Source organism: Taudactylus pleione, unplaced genomic scaffold, assembly GCF_031769625.1.
Source record: "Taudactylus pleione unplaced genomic scaffold, aTauple2 ptg000212l, whole genome shotgun sequence".
Classification (NCBI taxonomy): Eukaryota; Metazoa; Chordata; class Amphibia; order Anura; family Myobatrachidae; genus Taudactylus; species Taudactylus pleione.
The window spans coordinates 7506935-7531746 of NW_028284614.1; the positions used below are offsets into that span (position 1 = coordinate 7506935).

Sequence of the window (24812 nt, forward strand, 5' to 3'; positions counted from 1 at the left end):
TATTTTGATACTTACCTCTTGAAGTCCCACATCAGTGGTAGCAGTGCTGCATAAATCGCCTGACAAAATGGCTGCCGCCGTCATTTTCCTGTTGTTTTGCGCATGCACAGTAGGGTAAATACACATGCGCAGTATACTCTGAGCACAGACTAGTGCCCAGAGTACACTGCTGCGGCGTTGTGCTAAGTGCGCAGCCGGCCGCCAGAGGAGGGGGCCCCCTCCCCTCTTGATACACCCCTGCTTGTTGTATATTGTATTTTACACTTTGTACCTCCCAGAGGTGTAATCATATTAAACTTCAGGGAGTTAAGACTAGTTTCTAAAAATGGCTGCTGTAATAACAGTGCCACCTGATGGTTAAAAGTAGGTACTGTATGCTCTTAGGATAAATTCTGTATTAGTCTATATTCTGTATTTAAAATACAAACAGAAAAACAATATATTAATTATGACACTCCTTTGAGGAGATAACATTTTGTTTTATTTTCAGAGATGGAGCCTACAATCACTATGGTTACCCTCGGTATAAGACGTTACAGAGGCCGGACAGCCCTTACGTGCATCTACTTCCTCCTGTCCACTCTGCTCATTGCTTTTGCATGCTTTGTGTGCCTGTTTCTTTATGTCTATACATCCCATTTACTCTACTGCAGCTGGTGACGGACTGTGAGCGCTCGGATTGTGATGCTGGACAAAATGATGGCGCTTTCGGTGATTATGATGCTTGACATCGACAGATAAGAATTTCCTAAAATGGTCACTGTAATTCTGTGACAACACCGGGTTCCTATAGCCTACAACATTTTCCCTGCCCTATCTGTAAGCAATGGGTACAACAAGAGAATAAAATAATGACTTCAGATTTGATAGCCCATAACACCCGGAATTTACCATGTTGTTTTAATTATGAGTGTTGAAAGCAAACGTCTGGCGCTACACCCTGGTTGGGGCGACGTAATGATACCACACACATGGTGGATGCATTCTCTGCGGTTGGTTTACATTTGTAAAGGGAAGATGAGGAACACAGATGTTTGCAGTATCAGTACAGACTTGTACAAGGTCCCTCACCCAGGACAGAGCCTGCAATGTCTTGTATAAAAGTTACAAGATCATTATATTATTACAGCTGCAATTATTTAGTGTCCATTGAGGAATCCGGACGTCGTTGATGCACTGCGATACGATGACTAGTTCGTCTTCAGCGGCTGCTTGTGTTGAATTGTTCAAAATATTGAGCTGTCGGAGTATTGGAAAAAACCTCTTTGTCCAGGTAGATTTTCCTGTAAATTATAAAAGGGATTAAGCAGGTTAAATAATGCACGATGTCCATATAGGGGAATTACGAAAGATGACCACAGAATGAATTAAGCAGGCAGACATCAGAGGCTGGCAAGGCTGGCAAGGCTGGCCAGGACCTGGTATTCTATAACAGCTTCTTATAGAAGGGGAAGAGCATGTAACAATGGAACCTATACCTGATGCAGTGGCGTATCTATAATAAGTGCAGAGTGTGCGGTACACACGGACCCCTCTGTCTAGGGGAGCCCGCACCACACCCTGCACCCATGCTCTTTAATACTTGCCTCTCCGAAGTCCAACGTCAACAGCTGCAGGACTGCACAAATCACCTGGAACATGGTGTGACTGCCATTTTTCCAGCCATCTGTGCATGTACAATAGCAAGAATGCCAGAGACCTGCACATTCTCCAGAGTCTAGAGAGGAGGGTGGCTGGACAGAGACTGAACACGTGCCCCCTCTCCAACACTGACCAGAGGCAGAGACTGGGCATCCACTTTTCCTTATCAGTGTATGAGAAGGACGCTGTCAGGGGGAAGTGAGTGGCGACTGGGTGACTTACTGACCAATCACTGGCAGCTCAGTTAATGTCAGTGGTGTGGTGCAGGGTTAGCTCCCCCTGCTGTCCGAGACATGGTACTCACCTCAGGGCAGGGAATGTCCCTGTGTACAACTATACCGGACAGTCAGGGTAATGTGGCATCGCTCTACACAAAGGGTTTTAAAGTTGTTTTGGTTAGTACATTTATGGCGCAATCTGGAAAATGTGTTTTCTTGTTATCTTTGTCATTACGTTTCAGTGAAAATAAAAATATATTTATGGACATATGTGGACAAGAGAAAGCCCAATGTGTGTTTCAGGGCTTAAGCTGTGAAACAGGAGATGAGGAGGGTACGTGTACCTAAAAACTAGGGGGGGGGGGGGGGGGGGGGGGGGGGGGACACACAGAGGATCTTGCAGTAATAATAGAATTTCCTGATAACATCACTGAAAACAACGGAAGGTACTCTCAGAGCCGAATGGATTTAAGAATTGACCATGGCCAATAACTCTTCCATGTGAAGGAGATTCTTACACCCAGCTTTACCTACAAAGGGAGACTAGGCTTCTGGGTAATCTTAGCTACATGGCCGACCTTTAATGTGATGCCTTACCCCTGGATTGGGAAGCAGGAGTCGGCTAATTGTTAAATAATAAATGACGCATTCATGGAACAAATAATGAGCATGATAGGTGTACAGCAAGCAGTAATGAATAGGATAACGTTATCTATAGAGACAGGATGACATTCGGCAGCGCCTGCCCCTCGTTACTGACACTTACTGGGCTTTGCCCGCCTGCGCAAGCTGCTGGTTAATGTGATCCTGAGCTTTGCGTTGTTCCCGCTCCTGGCGTTTTTGTTGCCTTTGGAGAAGTATCATGGTGCGTTCTTCCTGCGCCTTCTGCCGGTCCCACTCTGCCTGTCTCTGTCTTTCTTCCTCCTTCTGTCTCTGTAAGGAAAGGATAGGATTAGTATGACGCTGTATTAAGGTGACACCGTATCCTGAAACATTTGTAGGAGCTGTTCCTGCATATACCCCCGTACCCCCTCCGGCTCTATTGCAAATCACCTCCCTACCCTCCCCACTACATATACCCCCCTACCCTCCATCTTCTCTACTGCACATCCCCATTCCCCCTCTCTATTGCATATCCCTCCCTACCCTCCATCATCTCTACTGCATATCCCTCCCTACCCTCCATCATCTCTACTGCATATCCCTAACTACCCTCCATCATCTCTACTGCATATTCCTCCCTACCCTCCATCATCTCTACTGCATATCCCTAACTACCCTCCATCATCTCTACCGCATATCCCTACCTACCCTCCATCATCTCTATCGCATATACCTCCCTAACTTCCATCTTCTCTACTGCATATCCCTCCCTACCCTCCATCATCTCTACTGCATATCCCTCCCTACCCTCCATCATCTCTACTTCATATTCCTAACTACCCACCATCATCTCTACTGCACATCCCTCCCTAACCTCCATCATCTCTACTGCATATCCCTCCCTACCCTCCATCATCTCTACTGTATATCCCTCCCTACCCTCCATCATCTCTACTGTATATCCCTCCCTACCCTCCATCATCTCTACTTCATATTCCTAACTACCCTCCATCATCTCTACTGCACTACCCTCCCTAACCTCCATCATCTCTACTGCATATCCCTCCCTACCCTCCATCATCTCTACTGCATATCCCTCCCTACCCTCCATCATCTCTACTGCATATCCCTCCCTACCCTCCATCATCTCAACTGCATATCCCTAACTACCCTCCATCATCTCCACTGCATATCCCTCCCTACCCTCCATCATCTCTACTGCATATCCCTCCCTACCCTCCATCATCTCTACTGCATATCCCTCCCTACCCTCCATCATCTCTACTTCATATCCCTCCCTACCCTCCATCATCTCTACTTCATATTCCTAACTACCCTCCATCATCTCTACTGCATATCCCTCCCTACCCTCCATCATCTCTACTGCATATCCCTCCCTACCCTCCATCATCTCTACTGCATATCCCTCCCTACCCTCCATCATCTCTACTGCATATCCCTCCCTACCCTCCATCATCTCTACTGCATATCCCTCCCTACCCTCCATCATCTCTACTGCATATCCCTCCCTACCCTCCATCATCTCTACTGCATATCCCTCCCTACCCTCCATCATCTCTACTGCATATCCCTCCCTACCCTCCATCATCTCTACTGCATATACCGCCCTACCCTCCATCATTTCTACTGCATATCCCTCCCTACCCTCCATCATCTCCACTGCATATCCCTCCCTACCCTCCATCATCTCTACTGCATATACCGCCCTACCCTCCATCATCTCTACTGCATATACCTCCCTACCCTCCATCATCTCTACTGCATATACCTCCCTACCCTCCATCATCTCTACTGCATATACCTCCCTACCCTCCATCATCTCTACTGCATATCCCTCCCTACCCTCCATCATCTCTACTGCATATCCCTCCCTACCCTCCATCATCTCTACTGCATATACCTCCCTACCCTCCATCATCTCTACTGCATATCCCTCCCTACCCTCCATCATCTCTACTGCATATACCTCCCTACCCTCCATCATCTCTACTGCATATACCTCCCTACCCTCCATCATCTCTACTGCATATACCTCCCTACCCTCCATCATCTCTACTGCATATCCCTCCCTACCCTCCATACTGCATATCACCCAACATCTCTACTGCATATCCCTCCCTACCCTCCATCATCTCTACTGCATATCCCTCCCTACCCTCCATCATCTCTACTGCATATCCCTCCCTACCCTCCATCATCTCTACTGCATATCCCTCCCTACCCTCCATCATCTCTACTGCATATCCCTCTCTACCCTCCATCATCTCTACTGCATATCCCTCCCTACCCTCCATCATCTCTACTGCATATCCCTCCCTACCCTCCATCATCTCTACTGCATATCCCTCCCTACCCTCCATCATCTCTACTGCATATCCCTCCCTACCCTCCATCATCTCTACTGCATATCCCTCCCTAACCTCCATCAACTCTACTGCATATCCCTCCCTACCCTCCATCTTCTCTACTGCATATCCCTCCCTACCCTCCATCATCTCTACTGCATATCCCTCCCTACCCTCCATCATCTCTACTGCATATCCCTCCCTACCCTCCATCATCTCTACTGCATATCCCTCCCTACCCTCCATCATCTCTACTGCATATCCCTCCCTACCCTCCATTATCTCTACTGCATATCCCTCCCTACCCTCCATCATCTCTACTGCATATACCGCCCTACCCTCCATCATCTCTACTGCATATACCTCCCTACCCTCCATCATCTCTACTGCATATCCCTCCCTACCCTCCATCATCTCTACTGCATATACCTCCCTACCCTCCATCATCTCTACTGCATATCCCTCCCTACCCTCCATCATCTCTACTGCATATACCTCCCTACCCTCCATCATCTCTACTGCATATCCCTCCCTACCCTCCATCATCTCTACTGCATATACCGCCCTACCCTCCATCATCTCTACTGCATATACCTCCCTACACTCCATCATCTCTACTGCATATCCCTCCCTACCCTCCATCATCTCTACTGCATATCCCTCCCTACCCTCCATCATCTCTACTGCATATCCCTCCCTACCCTCCATCATCTCTACTGCATATACCTCCCTACCCTCCATCATCTCTACTGCATATACCTCCCTACCCTCCATACTGCATATCACCCAACATCTCTACTGCATATCCCCCTCCTCTGTACTTCTATACACTCCATACCCCTCCCGTCTCTCTGCACATTCCCTCACTACCATCGCAATCTCTAATGCACATCCCCTCCCCACTACATATACCCCCCTACCCTCCATCTTCTCTACTGCACATTCCCAATCCCCCTCTCTACTGCATATCCCCCTCCTCTGTATTTCTATACACTCCATATCCCTCCCGTCTCTACACATTCCCTCACTACCACCGCCATCTCTAATGCACATCCCCTCCCTCCCCTTCCCACTGCATATGCCCCCCCCATCCCCCCCCCATCATCTCTACTGCATATCCCCTGCTAACATCTGCATAACCCACCACACTCCCACCATCTCTACTGCATATCCCCCCCTTTCTATTGCATACCCCCTTCACCTCCTGTTTCTATTGCACATCCCTTCCCATTGCATATGCCTCCATCATCTCTGCGGCATATCCCCTTCTAACTACCGAATATCCCCCTGCTATCTCTTCACCCCCTCCCCATTTGCCAACTATACTGTATATCCACCCACCTAATCCCCTGGAGGTTGTTAATTATAAATAAAACCAGAATAATACACATTTTGCATAATGAATTTCATGTGACTTCTGGGACGTATTTCTTCTTAGCTGGGTACACACTATACGATGCACCGTATTATATATCGTACACATGTAACAGTGTGTACGCCCGATCCCTAATCTCAACGGTCATTCATTGCATCATCCTATCTGCTGTCCTGCACGTCAGACGGGACGATGCAAAGAACGACGCAGTGTAGTTACATGCTGCATGTAATGATACATTACACCTTTGTACACCAGATCGTGCAATGTGTACGGCGCACATGATGTATCATTACATCGCATGGCCTCATCGCACCGTCATATGGTGTGTACCCAGCTACTACCGGATCATGGATTTACTGACACGTTGGATATTTCATTCGGCACAGGTTACTGGAATGGCTAGGTATGTGGGAGGACAGAGGCAGAACGCTGTGTACAATGTATGTAACAATGGAAGGTGTCAGTGATGTGCGGTCAGGTGAGGCTGAGCCTTTCCTGTCATACTTAGGTATACTCCGCTTCCACTATAAAAATGATAAGAAAAATGTAAAGAAAATATTATAAATATCATCTTTGTATTCTAATAATTTTTATAGTCAAACTCTGGAGTAAACAGTGTATGGCAGGTGAGGCACTGCCTCCCCTGTCTACCTTTTCTCTACAGCCCTGATCAAAACAGACCAAATGACCAGCATTATATACTGCTGCACCTTTGTATAATGCCTACATGAACCCTTCTGGTTTATATATGCATCTGTAAATCTGGCTCTGATACTAGCCAGTGGGGGTCATTCAGACCCGCTCGCGAGCGCAGGACGCTCGCAAGCGGGTCAATGTTACCCCAATGCGCATGCGCACGATGGAGGGAGCTCCGTCGTGCAAATGCGCGAGACTCGGACAGCGACAGCCAAGCTGTCGCTCTGGGTCTCGCACCAAAGGGGGCGTGCTGTCGATGGTGACTGACAGCACGCCCAATTTGGTGGGCGTGCCGGGGGCGTGGCTGCCAGACGGAGACGTTCCCATGGGAACGCCTACCGTCTGGGTCCGGCCCCACTGACATCACTAGTGATGTCAGTGGGAGTGATTTTGGCTCTGATAGAGCCAAAATCACTTCAGGGCTTGCGGTCACCGAGACCCTACCACAGGGTCACCGAGACCCATCGCAAGCCCGATGGTCGCGATGGTCTTGACCATCGCGACCATCTTTTTGGCCGCTCGCATATGCTGTGGGAGGTCACCCACAGCTATGCGAGCGGCCAGGAGGCCACTCCATTTTTAGGTAGGAGGGCACTGATTCATAGCGAGCGCTCTGGTCAGAGCATCCGGCTCTGAATCAGGCCCAGTGTCTCCCCAGCCATTTACCTCACCGCACGTCACTGGAGGTATTTGTACTGTACTAGAAAAGGATTAGTGCAGATCACTTATATGTGACACAATTATTCCTGTTGATGGAAGATGAGGCGATATCACAAGATCACATAACACACAACCAATAAGGTTGAGGTTAAGCTCTACTGATCCCGAGATCATGATGTAAGTGAATATAGCTATTATACCAATATTACTTACCATTTTCTCCAGTAACTGTTGCTGTTGGACGCTAGTTATGTCCTTCAGCTGCTCTGGGGACATTCCTTTCCAGCGATCGGGCACCACGCGGTGCGGACCAAAGGCGCTGGTGGCTTGTGCGGGGTTCTCCGAGAGCAGGTCTCCTTCAATAAGGTTGGAGATCTCCACGGAATTGTCCTCCTGCTGCTGCTGCTTCTCGAACTTTCTTCTTTCTAAACTTTCTTCAGCCTATCGATAAAGAAGAAGGGTCTCCATGAGTGATACTATTACAAAGACCTCACTGCCTCTCATGCGCCTGATGGCGAATCCGCATCTGTACAGCTCTGTAACACACATCCATGATTAGTAATGAAAACATTGTTTCGTACAGAGGTTCATTTGGGCACCACAATCTTTCTGCATCAGCCTGGCTGGAGCCATCGCTACTGTTTGCTGTTGATAATGATCGGCTACTCTGATTGGCTGCAAGTTGTCATAGCACCACCCACTTAAAACTTGCCCATGCAAAGACACACAGGACTTGGCTGAGCTGAAATATTCTGTGCTGCTGTTAACATTATAAGGTCCTGACAACATACAGGTTGTCCCAGCTCTGATTACCTCATTATCTCTGCGCCCCCAGTTTGTAAAACAAAAGAAATGAACAAAGCTTTTCCTGGAGCCAATTATTCCTACATTTGCACAAAACAAATATAAAAGTTTCATTTGTGACTATAAGATGACGAATTTCTGATTGAACAAAATAACAACCCCTAATGCTGAAATAAAAGTTATATCCGGTAAAGGATCATTAGAAAGGGACATTAATAGCTTAAAATTAACTGGGAATGTTTCCATGGAAAGGGGAAGTATAGGCTAGTAATGAGCAGACTGAAACAGTTAGCGTCATAACGTCCTGCAGATCAAAGCATCCCAGAAGGCAGACTATAGCTTTCTGCGACCAGGGCTGCCCTCCGTAACTTCTGTTTATAATAGACTAATCTGTGAATACTGTAATATCATTAAATCACTAATAAATGATCTCTTCTCAACAACAATTGCCAAAGCTCAGGGAATTCTCTGCTCCTTGCCCGTACTTTCAGCAGGCACCGTCATTTCAGCACATTCCACACTGTTATAATTATATCTTTCCTGTGTTGCAACAGAAGAAGTGTGCAAGCTATAAAACCCTAAGGACCATGACCCCGAATCCTGCACGATTCCACATTCTCCTCCCATTAAATATAGCCGAGAAAACGCAGACTCTTGGAACGCGGACCAATCGTTCTATTGGGCTTACAGCAAAGAAAATGACTTGGCTCTCTTGTGGGTGCTCTTTCTATAAATCGCTGACTGGTCGCGGCACGGGAGGGGTGTGTGGTTGTGCCTGTGCTGCACTCTAGGGCCCTCATTTAGAGGCGGTCGGAGGATGCAAGCGGTCGCTCAGAAACTGGGCGGCCGCTTGCATCCTGACCGGCCGCCTCTGTTTCGGTCGTTAGGCTGTGGGTTAACACCCACAGCTCTAACGACCGCTAGGGTGACCATCGGGGCTTACGACGAGACCCTAGGGTAGGGTCTCACTTGTCGTAAGCTCCGGAGAGCTTCTGGCTCTGTCAGAGCCAGAAGCTCTCCACTGACATCACTAGTGATGTCAGTGGGGCCTCCCCCAAACGCCTCCGTTTGGGCTGCCACCCCCCGGCCCGCCTTCCAAACGGGGCAAACTGTCAATCAACATTGACAGCTCGCCCCCTTTGGAAAGAGATCCGCTACGACCGACAGCGTCGTCACGCATGCGCACGAAGGAGCCGGCTCCCTTGTGCGCATGCGCACTAGACAAACATCGAGGCGGCCGTGCGGTCGTAGACCGTACGGCTGCCTCTGAATAAAGCCCTAGGTCTCTACTGAGGCCTGGGCACAGTACTGTCCATCTTCCGTGTTCCCACCGCCCTCCCCCCGAATTAGACCAGAGCTATTTGCAGCATAATCTGTAGTATGAAACCGTGCGGGTTTGGTAATGACGGTTTCCCCTTTTTTTAGGCCATTAATTTTCATTGGCTTGTTGCACTATTCTGTCTTTCTTTCAAAATTACCTGAACTCTGTTGAATTCTTTTGTGAAAGTACAAATGTCTCTTCTGGCCCTCTCCTCCAGTCTCTGTAAGTCCATGGCCTTCTTGTCCAGTTCAATTCTTTTTTTGTCATAAAGACTGTCTGTACAATGAGTCAATGTGTTAGAGATTAGAGAGGCGTGCATAGGACGTGAGGGCAATATCAGCCTAGAACCCCAAGCCTTGTGGCATTTCCCATCACCCCCCCCCTCCCCTAAAGAGCTGTCAATACAGCTGACTGGACAGCTGCCATAGTGAATGTTGGACGAACCATGCATACAAGGCAATGGTACAGATTGTATTCAAAATTAGCCTAGAATTCACCTATGTGATACTGTATGTTGGCATACTACTATTAGGGATCAATTAATCCTATTTGAAGTGCTGGTCAAGTGGAAAGCTTAAACAGGACATAGGCATAAAGGCCGGAGTGTGCAACGGCTAAAGGTTGCGGAACAGAAGGACCCATAGAGGCGAGATAAGACCCCAGCGTTCCGCGGTCTGTCGTATATTTACCAAGTATTAGCGAATTGTGCTCTAAAAATACTTTTCTTAGCTAAAGGGACATTTAAAGAACACATTTAGGATGGACTTCTCATTTATCATTAAAACATTCAATGAATCTGCTATGTACCTGCAAACTTCTGGTCTTCTAATGCTTTGGCCAATTCCCGCTGCTGCTGGAGGGACCATTCCCTGAGCTGCTCCTGCTGGTCTCTCCTTCTCTGGCTCTCGGTCAGGTCCTCTCCCATCAGCCACTGGAGCCCGGAAACGGTGCAGCGGGGGTCATCATCAGACAGACGCGCCGGGAGGTCTTTCTTTAAGGCCTGTGGGTCATATAGATCAAACTCGCGGCGGTCCTCTTCCTTCTGGAAGCACAGTCTGAACTCATTGATGGACTTGTTCAGGTTCCGGATGTCTTCCTTCTGTCGCTCGTCCAGTAAGCAGACGATCTGGTCATTTTGTACCATTTGTGCATCTGGAAATGAATAAGAATAGATCTGATCAGCTTTATATGATGATTATCGGTTTACGTAAGTGATTAATAGGTGAAGCAGCTATACATAACAGGGGCCTGTTTATCATAGGGCGAGGAGCCCTAATCTGGCAAAGATGACGTTTTATGATGGATCTAGGGATACTCCCTATTTATTTATTCCTGCATGGCCATTGCCACATGTTATGGTGTCCGGTCAGGTCGACATTTAAATACTGACATGGTTCAACTGTCGACAGACAACAAGTTGACATCCTCAGAACAGAATGTCGGCATGTTCACAATGTCGACAACGGAACTGTCGCCATGCTGAGGATGCCGACCGTTAAGGCTAAGCGCAAAGGGGGAGGTTAGGATTAAGATGCATGAGCGAGGAGGGGGGGGCAGGGAGAGGGTTAGTTGCCAGTGGCACAGTTAGGGTTAGGCTGCGGGGATGGAGGTTAGGGTTAGGCTGTGGGGTGGGAAGTTAGGGTTAGGCTGCGGGGTGGGTGGTGAGGGTTCGGCTGCGGGGGGGAGAGGGTTAGGTGCCAGCAGGACAGTTAGGGTTAGGCTGTGGGGTGGGAGGTTAGGGTTATGGTGCGGTGTGGGTGGTGGGGGTTAACGCTGCGGGGTGGGCTGATGGGGGTTAGGCTGCGGGGTGGGAGGTTAGGGTTCGGCTGCAGGGTGGGAGGTTAGGGTTCGGCTGCAGGGTGGGAGGTTAGGGTTCGGCTGCAGGGTGGGAGGTTAGGGTTCGGCTGCAGGGTGGGAGGTTAGGGTTCGGCTGCAGGGTGGGAGGTTAGGGTTCGGCTGCAGGGTGGGAGGTTAGGGTTAGGCTGCAGGGTGGGTGGTTAGGGTTAGGCTGCAGGGGTGAGGTTAGGGTTAGGCTGTGGGGTGGGAGGTTAGGATTAGGCACTAGGGTGAGGGTTAGGGATAAGGGAAGAAATACTTACCAGAATGCTGGACCACCTCAGATCAACGAGAGAAGTGACTGTCACATGGCCTGGACTCGGAGACTGACATGCTGACATGATAATGGTGGACAAATCATGCCACACCCCATGTGATAGCTTCCTCATTCATAGCATGTGGAAGCTATTTATATGGACAGTAGTGGTATCTGTACCACCAAAGGGTTTGGATCAATAGATCTACAGTAAAAAGGTCGACAAGCAATAGGTCGACACCAGATGGACGACAGTCAATAGGTCCACATGGTGCCCCTGTAAACATAGTCAGCGATACACACGCCCAACCTGGTCAGCGACAGGACCCTGCATTGGCAAGTGCATACACACTTGCCGATGCCGAGAGTGACGGTGGGGGTCATGCTGCATTTGGCAGCATGGCCCCCGCTAACGATATTACCCGCCGGACCTGCATGCAGAAGCGCGCATCATCAGCGACATAGCGGGTAAGCACTAGACGATGTGCCCGATATAGTGTGTACCCGGCTTAAGAAGCCTTCACTCCACCTTCTGGCTCCTCATAAGTGTGTACACCGTGCTCCTAAATACATATTACAAACTGAGTTGTACATCCAGTGCAACACTGCAATTGTGCTGCAGATTAGTAGTTCTGCCTGATTCATAGATACATACGCTAACCCGATGGCGCATATCTCAGATTGTTGGAGGACTGCACATGTGCAGGATGTGTACTGCTGGTGTTTACTCTAGGTCGGCAGCGGGCAGGGTGCCGGACCTAAAAAGAGACACGCCCTAAAAAGGGGCATTGCCATGAGAAAAGGGGGCATGTCTTTAAGATACGCCCCCTTTTCATCACTCTTGGGGGCATGCCCTGCACTTAAGGACATGCCGGGCTGCCCCCACGCTCTGCTCTGTCTGAATAGATGTGCGCGGCATCTATTCACCGGTGGTGATCGACGCACTGCTATTTTTCCCACCCGCGGGACACTGCGGAAGTCACCCGCCATGATGTTTTAGTCACAAGGGCAGGGCCCTTTAGAATTTGAGCAGGGAGCGGCGTCTTGCTACAGCCACAGCATTTGGGGGGCGGAGAAGGGGGCATTCCTAGCCAGCGTTTACAGAGTAAGTCTCAGATTACGCAGCCTGGCCGATGGTCCTGATGTTGATCTGAGGCAGCGTCTATGGACGCTGTACTCGGATCCCTCAGATGCAGCAATGAGGGGATTATTTCCTACAGACACCTCCTGCTGCAGTTACATGTTGTTGGACGATATAGCACAGCCGCTACTGTGTAGCTCTGCAATATCGGCCATCTCTGAATCAGGCCCTTTATAAATCACCTCCAATAGGTGCTCAGGCCAAACATACCTAAAGCCACCGTCAGGGGTACAGCACTAAGGAACAGTTTTAAACACAAAAGGAAAAGTGAATTACATACCGAACGCTTCCTGACATTTATTTTCATTTTCTTTTTGGATTTTTTTATCATGCACTTGACCATCCAAACCCTGTTTATCAACCTATAATAAAAACACAGTCACTGCAATGAAAAGAAATAACATTACAAAAAACACTCAAAAATCATGATTTCCCAATGCTTAGAAAGCGCCTACATGCTCCATAGAAATGTCATTATAACGTTGGAAACAAGCTGGAATATAGACTGAGAATAGATGAGGAAATGCCCCCTGTGCAAGATCATAGCAAATCCTATTACACTCTATACAGACACAAGACACTACACCCCCAACATGACCTGACCGCTAGGCTGTTTCAGCGGGGCAGAAAGCACCCTGCCCTCCAGAGCGGCACCCCGCTGAGACAGCCTGCGGGTTCTGTCTCCACCCGTGGGTCGCAGTGTCCCGCAGGTGGTCAAAACGGCAGCGCAGCGGTCACCGCCGGTGCATCCATTCACAGTGACCGCAGCGCTTGGGGGCTCCCCGGCATGTCGGTAAGTGCCGGGCACGCCCCAGGAGTGACGAAAAGAGGATGCGTAAAAAAGACATGCCCCCTTTTCTTTGGTCACGCTCCCTTTTCAGCCGCGCATGCGCAGAAGTGCCCTATCTCTGGGTCCGGCGCCCTGCCTGCTGCTGGACCTAGAGTGAACAATGAACTGTACATAATCATAATACACATCTATTACACCTTATACAGACATAGGACACTACACCCCAACATGACCTGACCACTGTACAGTAACATAATATACATCTATTACACCCTATACAGATATAGGACACTACACCCCCAACATGACCTGACCACTGTACATGACCATAATACACTTCTATTACACTGTATACAGACATAGGACACTACACCCCCAATATGACCTGACCACTGTACATGACCATAATACACTTCTATTACACTGTATACAGACATAGGACACTACACCCCCAATATGACCTGACCACTGTACATTACTATAATACACATCTATTACACTGTATACTGACATAGGACACTACACCCCCAACATGACCTGACCACTGTACATGATCATAATACACATCTATTACACTGTATACAGACATAGGACACTACACCCCCAACATGACCTGACCACTGTACATGACCATAATACACATCTATTACACTGTATACAGACATAGGACACTACACCCCCAACATGACCTGATCACTGTACATGACCATAATACACATCTATTACACTCTATACAGACATAGGACACTACACCCCCAACATGACCTGACCACTGTACATAATCATAATACAAATCTATTACACCCTATACACAGGGCCGGATTATAGGGAGGGCGACAGGGGCGGTGGTCACGGGGCCCCCACACATAGGGGGCCCCCACACAGTGTCCCCGACCCCAATCCCCAAGATGATCAGTTGTTTTTATTTTTTTCTTTAATCGGAGCTGCCTGCCGCAGCCCGCGGTTAAGCCCCGCCCCCGATGTTTGGCTCCGCCCCTTCTGATGCTACTGGACAATATGCCTTTCCCTGCCTCTGAAGCAGTAGGTAATGTATATATGTGTACAGTGTCTGTCTCTGTGTGTGTGTGTGTGTATAGATAAAGCTAATATATATATATATATATATATATATATATATATATATGTGTTTAGGAAAGATGGCACTCACCAGTAGAATTGCAGCTTATTTTATTCCATTAAACAGACAGTAGGCTTACATACAGGCAACGTTTCGGTCCCCAGACGGACTTTTTTCAAGCAGTCAAGCCTTAAGTTTCAGAGTGACAACCAGATACAGTTCACCGTGGAATGAACTTCATTCCACGGGGAACGAATGTTTATAATGGAATAAAATAAGCTGCAATTCTACTGGTGAGTGCCATCTTTCCTAAACACATATCTTTGCTGGTGAACCCTGGACCCAGGAGACACAGCTGGTGTGCACCCCACTGATGTACAAGAAAAGTATTAGATGTGAGTGCTGAACATTGGATCTATCTATCTATCTATATATATATATATATAATATATGATATCACATCTACTATACGTAGAGATAAAGCCACCCGCCAGACTATTGAAGTCAAAAACATACTTTAAGCTTTATTAGCATGCACATAATCCATAATTGCCAACATTTCGGTTCCACTCCGGAACCTTTGTCAAGGCTTCATAAGAATACAACAGACTAAAGCAGAAAGAAATAATAACAAGGAAGTGTCACATAAGGCACATACATATATATTATATACACACATATATATACACTGTGTCGTGTGGGGGAATATTATATATATATTATATATATACAGGCCCCCACACATTTGTTGCCCAGAGGCCCCCACAGGCTTTACTCCGGCATTGCCTATACAGACACAGCACACTACACCCCCACAACATGACCTGACCACTGCACATGATCATAATACAATTCTATTACACTCTATACAGATATAACATTACATACCACTGGATTATAATACACTTTTCTACTATCTATATACTGAGATTTAAATAATTAGAAACTATTTCATTTTTACAATACAAATGATAAAAACACATACCAGGACTACATCCAGTAACCTAAATAAGGTTGACGGTAAAAACCACGAGCACTGAGCAGTACAAATATTTTCAAGGACGTGTATAAAACCTGGAAACTTCACCATGAGAGAGAGCAAACATCCGGGGAGCAATTTTTAGACGTTCTACAGCTAGTAAGTTTGTCCACTATGGGCCCCATGTAACAGCAATGCATAACCCCTTTAGCACTCACTGGTATTAGGTTTGTTGATAAATGAGGCCCTATATTTTTTTTAGTAGAGAATAAAAAGTATAAAATACTGATTAAATAAACAACCGGAAAACTCTGGCGCCATTTACTGTTCATAGTTTGATTTTTTTAATTTAAAATACAGTATTGCACAGCAAACAGTTTCTAGCCAACCTTATATACAATTTTGAGCGATCTTTGATTAATGCTTTGACTCAGATGCTAAAGGTGCTTAAACACGGCGCAGTTCTAAGGTCGTTCTAGAATTGAGTTGCCTTGAATAATTGTGTATGGGTCAAGATCGTCCATTGAACCAGATTTGTATCAGCCATTGATCGGTACTGGTAATAAGGCAATCAGACAATGGGCCTGATTCAGACATGTTTGCTAGCAAGCGATTGCTCGGAGCGAGTGATGTTTTGCAAAGTGTGCATGCGTGAACTAGTCCGAGCGATCGGGAAGCAATCGCTCACCCACCAGAGACAGCCCAGCTGAATGAGTGACAGGCCAAGCCGTTTGTGGGTGTTGACAGGGGCAGGCCACTGGAAACAGGGGAGTGAGGTGCGAACGCAGGCGTGCCTGAGCATCTTAACGCCGTTTCAGAGGCGTGCATAATTAACAGGCAGCGTCATAGTACACGTCACCTGGTTGAATTTTACACTGAAGTGCTCGCAGTGCTTGCGGTAGGGTATGGTCAACCGCAAGCGCTGCGGTTAGTTCCGAAGGAACCTGATGTACCGATGGTTGTATATAATTCCTGGAGATGACGTTCGCTAGTGGGCGGCTAAAGAAAGGCTGGTGGGCGTCTGCATACACAAAGTGATCGCACACCAAGACATAGTGGGCGTGCTTATGCCTTGCCGTGCGATCGCCTGCCTTGATGTCACTTAGCTGAATTTGCATACGCAGGGAGCGAGCGGCCACATCTAGCGACAGGGTCTGAATCAGCCCCAATGTCTGAAATCTAACTGCATGTGAAGTTATTTTATGACCACACTTATCTATGCCTGGTGGGATCCAGCTGTTCATTCCAAAAGTCAAGTGACCAGATCTGTAGGGGCTCATTCCTTAGGCGGGGTACACATCAGAACGATGTGTATCCCAGCCGATCTGACACCCGATGGAAGGATATATCAGGTGGCCGCACACACTGCACGATCCGGGATATACGACCGCGCGATATATACGCTTCCATCCCGCATTCATCTACATGTGGTCGTTAGCAACGTCGTCCCATATGACATGCAGCACATCAGATGGGAAGACGTCACTGACAACGCAGGTGAACACGCGATTGACGGTACATACTGAGTGATATGGACGACATATATTGTTCTGATCCGCGTCAGAACAATATATATATATATATATCTCGTCCATTATATCTCCAGATGTGTGCCCCACCTTATTTACAGCACTGTCATAGTTCTGACTCAGTTTTGAAGATTTCACGGCACAGGTATTGTAATTAACACCAACCGTACAGTGCGCCTGGTCTTCTTCCATTGTGCCATTATCAGCATATGATCTCATATGCCTGCTAAATAACATTAGATTTTGGAGATATGATTTTCTTATTTACCACTAATAGCCTGAGAACTAGGTTTGATATCGATCTTACTGCCAGAACATACACATTAATGGAAATAACCTCTGGTGGCTCTCACTCATGAAGTGCACTCGATGCAGACAGCAAGATTCTCTGCTGTGCCTGCAAGGTCCCCCCACAACTTCATTCATCTTTTCTGCATCTGTCATTGCTTTATGGCTTAGGGGGTCTATTTATTATCCCTTAATTCCTACAAAAGTATGTGAAAAAGTGAAATGTTTTAGTATCCACCACTACTCTACTACCGAGCGGCAGTGCTCATCAGTGCTTAACGTATACAGTGCTCATCAGTGCTTAACGTATACAGTGCTCATCAGTGCTTAACGTATACAGTGCTCATCAGTGCTTAACGTATACAGTGCTCATCAGTGCTTAACGTATACAGTGCTCATCAGTGCTAACGTATACAGTGCTCATCAGTGCTAACGTATACAGTGCTCATCAGTGCTAACGTATACAGTGCTCATCAGTGCTAACGTATACAGTGCTCATCAGTGCTTAACGTATACAGTGCTCATCAGTGCTTAACGTATACAGTGCTCATCAGTGCTTAACGTATACAGTGCTCATCAGTGCTTAACGTATACAGTGCTCATCGGTGCTAACGTATACAGTGCTCATCGGTGCTAACGTATACAGTGCTCATCGGTGCTAACGTATACAGTGCTCATCAGTGCTAACGTATACAGTGCTCATCAGTGCTAACGTATACAGTGCTCATCAGTGCTAACGTATACAGTGCTCATCAGTGCTTAACGTATACAGTGCTCATCGGTGCTAACGTATACAGTGCTCATCGGTGCTAACGTATACAGTGCTCATCAGTGCTAACGTATACAGTGCTCATCAGTGCTAACGTATACAGTGCTCATCTGTGCTAACGTATACAGTGCTCATCAGTGCTAACGTATACAGTGCTCATCAGTGCTAACGTATACAGTGCTCATCAGTGCTTAACGTATACAGTGCTCATCAGTGCTTAACGTATACAGTGCTCATCAGTGCTAACGTATACAGTGCTCATCAGTGCTAACGTATACAGCACCTACACTGAAGGGACATCGGGACTTTTTTTTTTTAATACATGTGACAATATTGTGAGTGACGTTTACTGCTTGAGGGCACCTAAACTCCATGTCTCCACTGTCGTGTACCAAAGAAGTGCAAAGAGAGGTCCCACTGACAGTATAGGACTAGGGGCCTGATTCACCAAGGATCGCAGTTGCAAAGCTGCACGCAGGCAGCTTTGCAATTGCTATCCTTGCAATAATGCAAGGGCAGCAGGAGGTGTATGACACCCCCTGCTGCATTTGCGATCCCAGCACTGCGACGGAGGTCGTAGGCTGGAATCACCATCGCAACCATCGGTGGTCGATGCTCGCGATGGTGGCCGGAGCCAGGCGGCCGGATATCTGAGTAATCTGACTGGTCGATTTGCGTGCCCAGAACACTGCGATTGAGCAGGACCCATTCTACACACTCGCAGAATGGGTCCTGCGCACGTGCAATTCCTGATAATCGGGAATCTGCGTTCAGCAGTGCTTTTGCGTGAACTGCTGAATCAGGCCCTAAATCCGAACACCGCCAATTGTGAGCTGATGCAAATTCAAAGACTTTCGTAGAGTGGAAATGGCCACACCCCTATTGGTGGGCAAGGAATGCCACTATAAATGGGCCCTCTCCGGTCCTGTTTCTCATTGCAATAAGTACACTGCATAAATGGGACTCTTATTTCTGCACTGCTGAGCAAATCTACTGAGACGATTCCTGACATTTAAATAGGAGAGTCTGTGAAAAACATACAATCATTATTTATATGACAGGGAGACCCTGATTGAACCTCCCTTCTCCATTTTATGTTTTGCTGGTCTGTCTACCTAAGTCACCATGCACCTTCATGCAGCAATCTCTTCATCTTGGTTTGTGATTGCAGGGGCGTATCTACCCATTGGCCAGGATGGCACTTGCCAGGGGCGCTGTCCAGCAGTGCCACCAGCAGCCAATGGGTGGACTACCCCAGGGGCTTGAACTAGCCCTGCTAGTTCCCAGGGCCCCACAAGTGTAGGGCAGACCGCAGTGAGAGCGGTCTGCCCTACACAGTAACAAACACACACAGCCGCCAGCTGTTTGTTATAGCAGCCAGCCAATGACAGTCAGACAGACTCTCATTGGCTGCTGCGTCCTTGGAGGGAGCCGGCTGGAGCTCACGCATGAGCTCCGCCTTCCGGCTCCTCCTGCAGCGGGTGATGGGAGGGAAGGCATGACGTCTCTCCCATCCCATAGTGCAGAGCGAGAGCGGGCCCGGAGGAGCGGTCGTTGGCAGGAGCGGGGATCAGGTAAGTTGTTTTTTTTTTTTTTTTTCTTCTGTGTCAGTTTTCTTTTTTCTGGCACGGGGGAGGGGAGGTGGGGGAAGTGTGGCTACTAGGGGGCACTGTATAGGGGGGGGGGGTCGCTACTGGGGGCACGTTATGGGGGGTGGTGGCTGCTACTGGGGGCACATTATGGAGGGGTGATGACCGCTACTGGGGGCACTGTATGGGGACTACTACTACTACTGGGGGCAATGTATAGGATGGGCTACTACTGGGGGCACTGCATAGGGTGGACTACTACTGGGGGCACTGTATGGGGGGGCGCGCTACTGGGGGCACGTTATGGGGGGAGGATGGCCGCTACTGGGTGCACTGTATAGGGACTACTACTACTGGGGGCAATGATAGGGAGGGCTACTACTGGGGCCACTGCATAGAGAGAACTACTACTGGGGCCACTGCATAGAGGGGACTACTACTGGGGGCACTTCCTGAAATTATGGGGGAGGGGGGCGCCAGTCCATTACCTTGCCAGGGGCGCTCTGATCCCTAGATACACCCCTGTGTGATTGGTCCTCCTGCGCCCACCCACCCAAGAGCTGTAGGAGAAATAGAGGAGCCCAGTGAACGAAGGCTCTGGTTACAGGAACGGGACTCCTTCGAAAATAATTTTCTGAAGTGGTAGTACAGGTCTAATACCTAGGATACCGGAGTAGAGCAAGGCATAGCTGGGCACCATAACAAACTTTGGAAGAAGGTCCACAAACCCCTTCATCATCATCCGTGTATTCAGGACAATCATTGGACCAGTCAGATTCTATTCTACGCGATGTGAATAGCCCCGAGAATCAGCTCCCGGAGCTATTCAATACACCGCGCAGCTAACCCCGACTTATGGTGCGTACACACTGGGCGATTAAAGTGGACGACTGAACGATATCGTTATCGTTCAGTCGTCCACTTCATCGTCCATTTTTAACACAAAAACGATGAACGATAACGATGACGCGCGTTCCCACGGGTCGTTCGTCATCATCGTTCATCGGGTTAACATGCAGGCCAACCTGACGATGTCGTCAGGTTGCTGCATGTTATGGAATGGGGGAGAGAGCCCGGCGCTGAACGATATCGTTAATGATATCGTTCAGCGGGTGTGCTCAATGTCATGAACACACTAGACGATATCGCTCAGGGAGCATATTGTCTAGTGTGTAAGCACCATAAGGATTTCTTCTTGCACCCCTCCGGGGATGCGAGCGGAAATCCAACAAAAGTCCCGTCGCGAGGCTGTTTTCTGCCCTTAGCGCCGGGAAAACAGTATCGCGCTGGGAAGTTAGGTCGGGGAATGCCCGTTCTCGCGCCTAAAAACTAGGGATGTGCAGGCTCGGATAGGTTCGAGTTTGCACGTGGAGTTCGGATTTTTCCCTCCAAAATAACGGAACTCAGAAAGAGGCAAAACGTCATCTTACATGGACGAACATCATCATTCCTGGACAAAAGTCAAGGAATGATGATGTTCGTCCATGTAAGATGACGTTTTGCCTCTTTCTGAGTTCCGTTTTTTTGGAGGGAAAAATCCGAACTCCACGTGCAAACTCGAACCTATCCGAGCCTGCACATCCCTACTAAAAACCCTGTTTAAGGTGCGAGAATGAGCCTTCCCCAACCTAACATCGCGATGGATTGAATAGCTCCGGGAGCTATCTCCCGGCGCTATTTACATCGCGCTCAATTGAATCGAGCCCATTGTCTGAAACCTGATTGCATGTGTAGTCATGTTATGGCCACCTAACAATGCCCTGTGGGATCCAGCTGCCGTGACCAGATCTGTATGGGCACATTTATTATTTACTGCACAGTGAGTCATAGTTCTACGTCAGCTTTAAACAAGACTAGAAAAATATGTGTATGTGTATCTATCTATTTATCTATCTGTATATCTATCTACCTAATGTCTATCTCATATCTATCTATTTCATATCTATATATCTATCTAATATCTATGTATTTATCTTATATCTATCGCCTATCTATCTCATATCTATCTATCGATCTAATATCTATGTATCTATCTACCTCATACCTATCTCTCTCTCTCTCTATATATCTATCTATCTATCCATCACTTATCTCATCTCTTATCTATCTATCTATCTAAACTATTTCTCTAACTCATATCTATCTAAACTATTTATCTATCTCATATCTATATATGTATCTAATATCTATATATCTATCTCATATCTATCAATCTATTATCTATCTCATCTATTTATCTACCTATCTCATATATATCTATCAATTATCTATCTATATCATATCTATATATCTCTCTATCTATCTCATATCTATCAATCTATGTCATATCTATCTATCTAATATATATTTCTCTCTCTATGGCATACCTCCCAACATTTACAGTCTAGGAGTCGGGATCTGCGCGCGCCTTCGGCGCGTGCACCCGAAAAGAGGGCATGACCTAGTCGTAAAGGGGGCATGGTCTGATGACACGCCCTCGTTTACATCACTAATGGGGCGTGCCCAACATCTCTGAGATGCTGGGCTGCCCCCGGGCTTCACCCAGATGCTGTGCGCATGCACACAGCATCTATTTTCGCTCTGCATACCCGCTGCTCTGCATAGAGCAGCGGTGTATGCTTCGCCCAAAATCCCCCCCACCGCGGGACAGTCCCAGAAAAACGGGACTGTCCCGCTGAATGCGGGACAGTTGGGAGGTATGCTATGCGCCAGAATGTACTAAGCTCTGAAAAGTGAAACACTTGAGTGATAAACCGCCAGCCACTCAGCTGTCATGTTACAGGCTGTTTGAAGAATGATAGGAGATGATTGGCTGGTAGTTTATCACTCTCCAGAGCTTTGTACATATGGCCCTATTTCTCTATCTACCTAAGGCTGACATAGACACCGTAAGATACTTGCCTCTCTCTGGGTGCCCTCCTGGATCTCCAGTCCTAATAGACAAACTGCAACGAGGCAGCACTCAGAGGATTACGGCAGCCGTTCTTAAACTCGGTACTCAAGGTACCTTACAGTCCTGGTTTTAAAAATATTGATAATTAAGCACAGATAATTTAATTATCAGCCAGTTTGTTTATTCCATCTGTGCACAAGCATGGATATCTCTAAAACCGGGACTGAGACAGAGTTTGAGAACCACTGACCATAGGGGACATATATCAGTTTTCTGATGAGTGGAGAATTGGACAGGTGAAGAAGCTGCCATAGCAATCAATCAACCAGCATTGACCTATAATTTGAAAGAATGTACATAATAAATGCTAGCTAGATGCTGATTGGCTGCTACGGGCAACTGCTCCCTTTGTCCTTGCGTTCCAACGTTTCAGTCTCTCTTCAGACCTGAGGGCCCCTGAGGAAAGTCTGAATAACAACCGAGACGTCGGTACAGGACCATGAAATAAACTTAGTGTCTGCATGTACTAAAGCTGGGCACACACTAGGGGATTTTTTTAACGATCTGGCCGATTCCGAAACATCGGAGCGACAAATCGTTAAAATCAGAAAAAAAGATTTGCCCCCCAGCACACTGCATCAAAAACAATACTTAAATCCTACATGATAATAGAGATTCAGAGGTATTAGTTACATACATTTGCAAATATATGAATAAGCGCCAGGCCAATCGTCAAAGCTCCTCTTTACTGGCGTCCCTTACATTAAGGGGTTCACGTCCGAGAAGCAAGGCACACAAAAAAAATTGGGAGTGGGCCCCCAGGGGGGGGGGGTTCTGACTGGGCCTTTCTCATGGCATCACAACTTAATTCACATAGAATACTTTTATCACTTCTCTGTTTGTATATTATTTATGTCATTTTAATGCTCTCATTTCGTTAACACTTATTGATTTATCCTTACACATCTTTTCTTTACACTTCACTATCACCTTTTTCGTGTGGTGCCCTGGGGATGGCCCTTGGTTGGAATTTTTTTGGGGTGCCTTGCTTCTCGGACGTGAACCCCTTAATGTTAGGGACGGAGGAGCCTTGACGATTGGCCTGGCGCTTATTCATATATTTGCAAATGTATGTAACTAATACCTCTGAATCTCTATTATCATGTAGGATTTAAGTATTGTTTTTGCTGCAGTGTGCTGAGGGGCAAATCTCTTTTTTCTGTGTTCAGTGTAAACCCCGCCCTTTACAAGCACCTGTGGTATGCAATTAAGCTGATTTGAGCAACTACCATATTTTTTTGGCAATCGTTAAAATCGTCCAGTGTGTATATGCACTACGCGCTCCCGGCGTGGGGCCATCAGCCACATCGCATGATCTTTTGTACATGCAGTCAAATCAGGTGATGCGGCTGACGATCCCATGCATCGCTTGGCGCACATGTCATTAAGGGTGTACCCAGCTTAAGTCTGTCTAAATCGTTAGGGTGCCAACTCATTGCGCCTTGCACATATCTATTGTAAATCCAATGTAAGAACCACTGACTCACTACGCTAGCCGCTGGGGTACTACAAGTCCCAGCATTACTTCCTAGCTGACAAGCTGCCTACTAACACTGACAGGTGGGGGCTAATGCTGGGGATGCTCTGCTCAGCTCAGCTGAGGGTGACGGGAGCCGGAGCCTGGCAGCCAGGTGGTCTCACCCCGATTGTCCGGACCCCGGCGTCGAAGACCCGGCTCTGCCTCTGCCGCTCGGCGTCCTTCCTCCTCTGCAGGGCGGCGGCCTCGGCCAGGTCCCGGGACAGCCCCAGCTTCTGCATGATGCCTCTCTCTCTCTACCCCCGCGACGGCCGCCGCTGCTCGTCGCCCGGGAGACCAGGACGCGGCAGTTGCTAGGGAGCAGAGGCCACCTCCCCTCTCTCGGGCCACACCCCTGGGCTCGCCACGCCCCTTGCCGAGTGACGTCCCCCGATCGCGCG

General features: G+C 47.8%; 1 protein-coding gene across 1 annotated transcript; it reads right to left on the minus strand.

Moving 5' to 3' along the window:
• Positions 1-883: 883 nt before the first annotated feature.
• RIBC2 (RIB43A domain with coiled-coils 2) lies at positions 884-24734 on the minus strand. The gene is made up of 7 exons (XM_088478295.1): positions 24537-24734; positions 13201-13282; positions 10495-10839; positions 9845-9963; positions 7776-8003; positions 2626-2792; positions 884-1283 (listed from the first exon to the last, which is right to left on the minus strand). The coding sequence occupies exons 1-7, from the start codon at positions 24651-24653 to the stop codon at positions 1202-1204; spliced, it is 1140 nt and encodes a 379-aa protein (XP_088334421.1). The 5' UTR covers positions 24654-24734; the 3' UTR covers positions 884-1201.
• Positions 24735-24812: the final 78 nt, after the last annotated feature.

Bases quoted from the DNA above. Each gene is read 5' to 3' on its own strand.
- RIBC2 (XM_088478295.1), bottom strand. From the start codon at position 24,653: ATGCAGAAGCTGGGGCTGTCCCGGGACCTGGCCGAGGCCGCCGCCCTG. The intron at 13,283-24,536 runs GTGAGACCACCT...TTTTTATTATAG, and splicing joins CCGGGGTCCGGACAATCGGG to GTTGATAAACAGGGTTTGGA. The intron at 10,840-13,200 runs GTATGTAATTCA...ATTCATTTCCAG, and splicing joins TAAATGTCAGGAAGCGTTCG to ATGCACAAATGGTACAAAAT.